At 40.5% G+C, this 9,277-nt stretch overlaps 1 protein-coding gene across 2 annotated transcripts in view; it reads left to right on the top strand.

Annotated features, from left to right (window-relative positions):
* Positions 1 to 8,765, top strand: part of ankrd13b (ankyrin repeat domain 13B) — a 46,391-nt gene extending 37,626 nt beyond the window's left edge. Inside the window, exons 13-17 of one of the 2 annotated variants that reach the window (XR_535231.2) lie at positions 135 to 323; positions 1,895 to 2,058; positions 4,797 to 4,873; positions 5,658 to 5,775; positions 7,197 to 7,282. Coding sequence is in view for 1 of the 2 variants with exons in the window: in XM_008426047.2 (XP_008424269.1) it covers positions 135 to 323; positions 1,895 to 2,058; positions 4,797 to 4,873; positions 7,197 to 7,398 (632 nt within the window). In the remaining variant the exon portion in view is untranslated. Of the gene's footprint in view, positions 1 to 134; positions 324 to 1,894; positions 2,059 to 4,796; positions 4,874 to 5,657; positions 5,776 to 7,196 lie in introns of both variants that reach the window. The other variant, XM_008426047.2, reaches the window with a different exon arrangement.
* The last annotated feature ends 512 nt before the right edge of the window (positions 8,766 to 9,277 follow it).

The raw sequence follows: 9,277 nt of genomic DNA, 5'->3' as shown, positions 1-9,277 counted from the left end.
TTAAAATGTTGGCTGCTTAAACTGAGCGGGGGAGACAGGGTGATGAATATTTAATAAACAGATGAGATGGAATGGACAAAATGATCTGAGAGGGTGGGGGGCAGCTGACGGATAAACTGTCCTCGCCCCTGCAGAAATCCCCCTGTACCACATACTAAACGCCAGGATCACCTTCAGCAACCTGAACGGCTGCGAGGAGGGCGCCGGCCTCCGTCCAGACAACGAAATCGGGGTGGAGGGGGACGGCCAGCGGGACGCCCCGAGGACAGACGCTCCGTCTCCAGGCAGCGACTCCTCCAGCGTCTCCAGCTCTAGCTCCACAGGTGAGCATCAAAGTGCTGCCCACAGATATTCTCACTACTCAAAATATTCACATTTTGTCAAAAAAAAAAAACATCAAGGGAATTTTTATTTATCCTGGTCCAACACAGTATTTTTTGTGAATAAAAATCAGAAAAGTGGCATGCTGATTTTTTTTTTTTTCTTTGCAAAATAGCTCAAGCTCAGTTGGGTTTAGCCTCCTGCAGCCTCTGATAGTTTCCTCCAGTGTTCACCTGTTTAGCTTTCTTATCAGCTTCCCAGGTCCCATAGTAGGATTGTGGGATTCTGCCTAAGCCACGTTTCACCCCTATAAATGGTGTGTTCAGTGTTAGTTCAAACAGCACAAATACTGTTTTGCAGATAGGCCTAAACAACTCCTTTTCTCTCATATTTGCCTCATTCACCACATGGCTTGTGGTAAACGATTAGATGGCCTCTTAATGGCTTTCTTTGTTAGATTTTGTGGAGTTGCACCATCAGTGAGTTGTCATCTCTGCTGCTCCTCCAGAGTAACTATGGTGATTCTCCTTGCCCGTCAGCTTAGCCCTGGTAGCAGCAGAGGCTTTCTAAGCAGGTTTGCAGTTTTGTCCATTTCTTTTATAACCTAACCCTGCTATAAATTTGATCAAAAGTTAAACTCTGGCCCGTGTTTTGTGTTTGACAAGTCAGCTGGAAAATTACATTATGGAAATTTACAGAAAGATGAACTGTGTTTTTTTTTGTGTTTTTAAAAAAAAAAATAATAAGGAGTTTATTTAGATAACGTTTGCATCTAAATAAAACTGGGCCGATTTTAACAACCACTATTTATTTCCATCTTGTTGCTGTTTGTTTCTAGAGGGCTATGGGATGGGAAGAGGTTCATCGTGTGCTATTTTGTTTGGTCATGTGACAATTGTAGTGATGTAGTGCAGGATTGTGGGGAGTTGAACTGAAATTAGCCGAATTATGCCAGTAAAATACAGTAAGACCTCCGAGTAATAAACTGTGAAAAAATGTAAGGTTATGAATGCTTTTGCAAACATTAACGATGGAGTCTTTCATCTCTCTTGCATCCTCCCCTGGAGCCTCCTAGACTGGAGCTATTTGCAGGACAAAGTATAACTGATGAGGAAGATGTGAGCTCTTTTCACCACTCGATTCTACCGGACAGACTCGTGCTTTGTGTTGTTGGATCATGTCCTGCGTTTATTTAATCAGAACCTCATCAGCACTGTGTAAAATCTGCATCTGTGCCGGGCAGCGGAATAATCCATTTGACGGCGGCTCTTTGAGAATCCCCGATGTTATCGTCTCATATGAAAGCGCTCCGAGTTAGCAGTTGTCCTGTGATGTGCCGGAAGTACGGTACATGAAAGAGAAAACAAATACTCCAACTTTTATTAACTTTTGATCTCTCCATGTTTGGCTTAGGAATATATTCCTGTTTTTTTCTTTTCCTGTTGTTCTGCTTCAGTGTCCTTTAAAGTCAGATAACATTCCCGCTCATCTCTTGACCTCTGCCCCTTATTCCCCCCCCCCCCCCCCCCCCCCCCCCCCCCCCCGCACTCTCCACTCTCGTCTTGTGGAACAGTGTCGTGCCGAGCAGGAGAGATTCCCCCGTGTGTGTTTGAGGCTCCGTCTGGATACACCATGCTAGGAGGCAAACAGAGAGACAGCATGAGGGAGGAGGAAGAAGACTTGCTGCAGTTTGCTATACAGCAGAGTCTGCTGGAGGCCGGATCCGAATATGATCAGGTGATCCCGCTGTGAATCCCTTCAGCTTTCTGGCTGTAACGCTGGAAGGAATATGTCTTTAGCTGTCCCATATTACATTCTTCTATAACAAATTTAGTGCTTGTACAGTTTTTTTTTTTAATTATTATTATTATTTCCCAAATGGAAATATGCTGATTCATTGCTTCTTCTGTAAATTTAGCAGTTTCGCTGATGTTGTGGGGGTTTACCTGTTTTAACCACATGATATGATGCTTCAGCTGCCTTGTCATTTACTGTTAAAAGTATATTCTGCTGTGACTGCAGTTTATTTAGCCTCCTGTAGAAAAAAAACAACAAAAAACTAATGGAGCTTTGCAGACAACACTGTGGCAGTGGAGCCACTTCAAATCCAGTCCATAAAAATCCTAACTGTAAATAATTATGGTCATACTTGATTCTTTTTTTAATTTTTGCTTATTTCCAACTCTGTCCCCTTACTCACCATCGCTTTAAGAACCACAAATCTTTCCATTTTGTCTTTCTCACAGGCTTATAAAATGTACAAGTGGCACAACTTGACGTACTTTTGTTGATCGAAGCCAAGGGAGGGCATAGAAATTAAATAAATACTATTATCGCTGTGTTCAAAGAAGGTAGCGGCAACAGTAAGAAAGTATACCATGGAATTAAAGTGTCAGGCAGAAGAAATATTTTTTAATGCATGAGCAAATTACCCCTGTAAAACAACATGGTCAAAAACGATGCAGTGCCATAAATTACTTGTTTGATGTTTGGGTGGAAGTCATTTCTCCTGGACGGTATTACAATGGTTTTCCTGATGGTATTACAATGGTTTTCCTGACAGTAGAGGTTATTTAAAAATATAACCTCTGCTGTATGTGTGGGGAAAATAACATGGTTGAAGTATTGTATGTATCTGCAGGCTGATAGCACACAAGCAAAATAGCGCACCCTGATGGCCGTGTCTGTTCTGCTGCCTGCATGGGGTTGGAAAACTGACTTCTGCAGCCCTTACATGTGTTAATTCTACTTTGTGTGTAATAAATTTATGTAATATGAGTTTCACTTTTTAATATGAGTGATAGAAAATAATAAACTTTTCACTATATTCTAATTTTTTTTTTCACCAAAGTGTTGACATATATGCAAACATAGATAAACCTGATGTATTTGAGCCATCGAAACAATGTTTATATGTAATTTATAACCGATAAATAATCACTAGGGGTACAAAGTTATTTGAAATGTAAAATATGGCAGACTCATATTTGTGAGATTCATTCATCCACATAACAAGCTGAATTTTCAGATAAACAAAACCGACTTTCCGCTAAAACTGTTTGACAGAAAGAGGGATTCAATACTTTCTCACAGAAACTGAAATTTTAGAACAGCTTGAATTTGAATTTTTAAAATTGTGCCGCTCGTGGTGGCGACATATTGGAGAAGCTGTGTTATGTTAGTTATGACTTGATCTTCTGTAAGCTTTTGCTCATCATCTTGGACTATTATTTCCTCTGAAATAAATAGGACCGCTGTAATGTTTAACTAGGTGTTTTTATTTTATTATTCCCACAACCCTTTGCAGCTGAATGGCATGAGAAAAGTTCAAATAACACCTAAAATGTAAATATCCAAATCCCAGTAAAGTTTAAATGGAGGATTCAGATGAAAAAAAAATTTGAAGAACTGAATTTTAGGTTTAATTTTAAGTTTTGGTCACTTTTTTTTTTTTTTTTACTGAATCTGTGTCAGCCTCACACGACATCAACATCAAATCACATTATTTAAAAATATTACCTCTGCTGTATGTGTGGGGAAAATAACATGGTTGAAGTATTGTATGTATCTGCAGGCTGATAGCACACAATCAGTCATTGTTTCCCCATCTTAAAATCACAGGAATAAATTCAACAATAAGTCAATGAAGACCCCAATATTTGTGCGTGCTTGAGTACACAAATAGCAGTCGGTTTCAAAATACAAACAATCACAGGGAAATGAAATCAATAAGCAACATAAATTGCCTTTGCGGTATGGAACCAAGAGGCTTTACATTTCCAGCTGCCTCAGGATAAGGCCTGTGCTTAAATCCTGAAGATCCCGCTCCTTCTGGGGTGCAGTCTGGGATATAAATAGTCTCAGGGAGACAGGTCAGAGAACATCCTCTGATGTGTTTCATTAGGTGAGAAACAAAGCCGAGGGGATGAGAGAACGTTTGAACAGTGGAGGTTTAGTGCCGCACTTTCAGAGACGTCACAGTTCCTGTTCACAAATACGATCAGTCCTTTAATAACAGCTGGAATATTAAGTCGGGACGATGCTTACGTCGTTTATGTGGAATTTGTGTACATTTTTCCACACTAGGAAAATGAGTTTTAAACCGCAGTGCTTACTTTAAGATTAAGTTATTTTGATTTGCAGCAGCAAAGTTTGTTTTTTACTAAGGGTTAAATTTGCCACATCCTGCGGTTCATTAATAGTGTGTGTACCAAAGAACTAGAGGCAGGATTGATCTAGTTTACTCTCAGTTTATGAGTCAAAATCAAGCCAGCTGGCTGCCTTTATGCTTTGTGTGCGTGTGTGTGTGCGTGTACGTGTGTGTGTGTGTATACGTTGTGTGTGCATGGTGCTTTAGTGGGGATTGATTGGAAAAATGCCCACAGGAAGAATTCACCCTTTCCAGAAATCCCTCCATCTCTTCGTCCACATCATCCGCTCTCTGACTTCCTGTTCTGCCTCCTCTTTGTTTCTAGGTGACTATCTGGGAAGCGCTGACCAATAGCAAGCCAGGAGCACACCCCCTGTCCTGTGACCCAAGTCGTGTAGAGAGGTGAGAAAAAAAGACTTGCTTTTATTTCTTAAAACTGCAGTATAACTTTTATAAGCAATATTTATTTTATGTATTTGTTCAAACTGTCACTATGATCTGACAGTATAACATGAGACAAATCAAGTGCCGTTTTTTAAAAAAGCAGAGACTCAAAAAACTAAAATTTGCAAAAATGGGACGTAGTTCTGCTGGGACCAGAGAAGGATGGTTAATATGAGGATTGGAAGAGGAGAGAGAGGGTAGAAAAAGAGAGACAGACCACAGCCCAGGACCGAAATCACAGTAAAGATGGAAGGCATTGAGCCGAACAGAGAGCAACCTTCAACTACTGAAACAGTGAGGGCCAGGCTGGGTAAAGGGTAACGGTTTGTTGAAAACTTAATCATCTACTTGGTAGTTGAAGAAAAACAAAATCCAAAGGGATGAGAGGAAAGAAAGAAAGACTTTTGAAACGAGTCATGACTGGGATGTTAAACTGTAACCTTAGAGGAACTTTAAAAAAAAGTTGCACATCTTTCTTCATCTCATTTTGACATCATCATCATGTTTGCTGTTTAAATGCTCTACATATTATTTCACAGTGCTTCACCTGTATACGGGCTGCTGTGTGTGTTTAGAGAGACGCGGCGTCACAGACTCTTTGTGATACAAACAGACATTTGTAAAAAAAAAAACAACAGGCAGGCTATTGTTATTTACTCCGATCTCATGTTTTCAATATGCTTCGGTTTTGTGGCTCTCAAATATGATAAAATTCAACACCATCAACATCTATGTCTTTCAGCAACCCCTCTCATAATAGGAGTGGCAGACGTCAAATCAAAGCCTGGGTGAATAATAGAAAATGAACAGGACAGAAGCTTTCATCTTCAAAACAGCCAAAATCCTGCAACAAAAACAACGTAAATCTCCACGTCTGTCAGCGCGAAGGCGAAATATCCTGCCGTTCCCCCGCATCCTCTCCTCTGTCGCGTTTTGTTTTTCCTCACTATCTTCCGAGGCACCATTGTGTGCTTTCCTCCCCACTGCGGCTCCTTCCTTCCATCTTTGACTCACATCCTGTGTTCTGCTGCTCTCCTCCCCTTTTCTATTATCTTATCCATCCTGCTATTCTTCTCTCATCTCCTATCTGCACAGCGCTGCTGGGAGAGTGTGTTTGTGAGAGAGGGAAGAGAGTTTCCTGCAGTTGACTTTAGTCTGTTATCCTTATCTGTCGTTCCTGTGTGGAGCTGAATGCGCAGGCTGCTGTGCTTTCGCTCTCACCTCTTTCACTGGCTTCTGTTTTAACGGTCTGGCTTTAAAAGTGAATCAGATTTTAGATTCTGACGATACTGAAATTGGCGTCGTCACCTGTTCATTGAAGAAACACAATTTTGAACAGAATGCAAACGCAGGGCTTCAGAAAATCTCTCCACATCCCGCCCACTTGAGGATATGTCAGCGTTTGGCACTCTACATTTGATCCACTATTACATCATCATTATTATGACTATCAGAGCTATTATGAATTATAATATCGCACAGTGATTAAGTGATTATTTTACTTTCCAATGAATGATCAGATGCCAGTTTTGTAGTTTTCCTCAACATTTCATTAAAGGTTAATGGCAAATAGCTGTAAACCAAAATGTAAAATTGTGACGAATCAAATCATTTACGTGCATCTACTGATTTGAAATGTTCGTCATGAACTAAACAAGCCAGGCAAACTATAAAAAACAATAATATTTTTTTTGATAACAATAAAAGCTTAGCCTGAAGGAAGGCTCGGCAATGGGAATGATATTATTGGTTTGGTGGCATTTGAGATTTTGTCAGATTTTTGTGAAACCATATATAGAAAAATCCAGATTTTTTTATTTCTTTTATCCAGTTCCAGACCAACAGAATAACAGAATTTTCCCACCCCATTTCCAGACTAAAACGTAAGACAGCCGATCACAAAGGTTGAGACGCTTACATCTCTCTCTTCTTCTTGGGTTTCTTCTTCTGATGAGTGGTTGAGGGGTCCTGCTGACTTCCTGGAGCTTGTTGCCTCGTGTTAAGTTGTCACACCAAAAAAGATAAATACTTTAAAATATATTGTCTAGATGTCAATTTTAAATATGTGAAACTTATTAGTTATGAATTTTCTCTTTGCTTCAGCTCTTCTCATCTGATATCACAATGTTTAAACTTAATCCTGGCAAAAGTTTAGCTACATTTTTGTTTTTTGGATTACAGTTATTGTTGTTTTTCTGCCGGTTTGCTCTAAGATAGCAGTTAGTCTGTTGCACTTTGATCAAAATATGTCCCCATATGTTGTTCCATCCATGCTGCCCAGGACGCCTCAGCACAAGCCCCGCCCCGCTTCCAGCCTCTGCTCCACCCCCTCGAAGAAGCAGCCGCCCAGCTGCACCTATGACGAGCAGCTGCGCATCGCCATGGAGATCTCAGCTCGGGAGCAGGAGGAGGCGGACCTCCGGCGGCGGCAGGAGGAAGAGGAGCTTCAGCGAATCATCCAGCTGTCACTGATGGAGAAGTGAGAGCCTCGTTGCCGGCGGCGATGGTGGGGAAGGGTCTGGACTGAGGACATGTTGGGACAAGAGGGAAGAAACGGCCACCTGGGAAACTTTAAGCACACTCTAACTGCCTGAATCGTCTTAGTGAAACAATCAAGTCCTCCTCTGTTTCTCCCTTCGCCTTTGTCAGACCTTTCCCCTGAAGCCGCTCAGTGATGAAGATGGCAGCTGGAGAGGGACACTTTTTTCCTCTCAGCGGCACCACATGGTACCTCGTTGAGCAGTGCCAGTTTACAACCAATAATACCAGTTTTCTTTGCAGTGGGGTCATCAGTGCTCCCTCTGTAGTGTTTCTGCTCCAGCATTACCAACACACACACATACACACACACCTTGAGCCTTTCTGCCACTGAACCATTTGATTTTCAGTCTTAAAAATGGGAAACAATCGACCAGTGAGGCTTGTGTTGTTAGTAATGAGATGGATGTCAACAAACCATGAGAAAGTTCTCAAGTTTTTTCAAATATTCAAAAATAACATGCAGGTACGCTTATTTACTTGCTTTTAATTTCCATAAAATCAACACGTACTGTACTTAGCTTTGCTGGCGGATCACATATAAGACTGTTAGTGGTGGTTTTTATTGATGAGTTTGAGCACAAAGCAAAGCCGGGCCAGTTTAGGTTTTAGATGTAGGACGTGGCTGCAGGAGGCGCAGCAGCTCCACTGTATGAGAACGAGTGTACCGAAAACTAATAAAGGACCAATGTTATTGTTCTGTAAGCTGTCTGTGGACTAGATATGTTATTGGAAGAAATTTATACTCACAAGAACAGATTATTTATTTATTTTTTTCTGTGTTTCTTTTCGTTCACTGGTATAAACTGATATAAACAATATTTCAGCATGATGTGCACCCATGAGAGGGTTTCCTTGTTGTGTGACCTGAGCCTGAGTCGGAGCTCTGGACATGCGGTACGAAGTGAGCCGACGTTAAAAATAAAAATAAAATTAAAAAAATGGCTCCAAAAATAAATTAATGTTTGCAAATAATTGTAAGTAACTTTATGTTGCAAGGCTCAGGCCAATCCAAACGTTGTGAGGTACGAGCCAATCAAAATGCAAGGGAATACAGAGGATTTATTAAAGATCATTTCTCTGAAACTAATGTTTACCACTACAATATCAGCACAAACTGATCTCCTCTTGTCTCTAATTACAGTAGATCTTCTTTGTGTTAAAATGTTAAAAGGATTTTTTTGATTTTTTTTTTTTTTTTACTTTGTAAAAACAGTTGTTGCTGAACACCACTGCATCAAAATGTTTTCAAGATGTACCCTGCAAAGTGGATTCTGATGATCCAAATAAAGAAACACCTTTTGGAACTGGAGCCTGTGAGTGAATGTTTAAAAACAACAGAAAAAATCTCTGACTTGTAGGCAAGCTTTGAAATGCTCCAAATCCCTCCACCTTTCCCCAGGTTTTCCAGGTTTCTCTCAGTCAAAATGACGGCGATAAAAGCGCTTCATTTCTCACGAGATGGGCAAAGCAGCAGTCAGTCAGCAAAAGACGGAGCTGATCTGTTTTTAGCAGCTGCCACCTCCATCATCTTCCCTGTGACACGGATTCCCGGCGCCTCAGCCGGATCCGAGGGGGGTTTTGACTGTAGTTATTTTAGGCTCGACAAGAAGAAGAAGAAGAAGAAGAAGAAGAAGAAGAAGAAGAAGAAGAAGAAGATTTTTGATTTTTAACAACACATTTATTTGACAATAATTTCACAACAAAACAGGGTGCATTCTTCTTTTCACATTTGTTTCACGACAAAAGAACACAAACTAAATAAAAACAGATACATAAATAAATAAATAAATAAATATATAGTTATATTAGCATCTTGTTAAA

The sequence above is a fragment of the Poecilia reticulata genome, linkage group LG13 (genome assembly GCF_000633615.1).
Source record: "Poecilia reticulata strain Guanapo linkage group LG13, Guppy_female_1.0+MT, whole genome shotgun sequence".
In the NCBI taxonomy this organism is placed as follows: Eukaryota; Metazoa; Chordata; class Actinopteri; order Cyprinodontiformes; family Poeciliidae; genus Poecilia; species Poecilia reticulata.
Note: the sequence above shows the minus strand (reverse complement) of the source record. Positions and strands in the feature narration are given on the sequence as shown.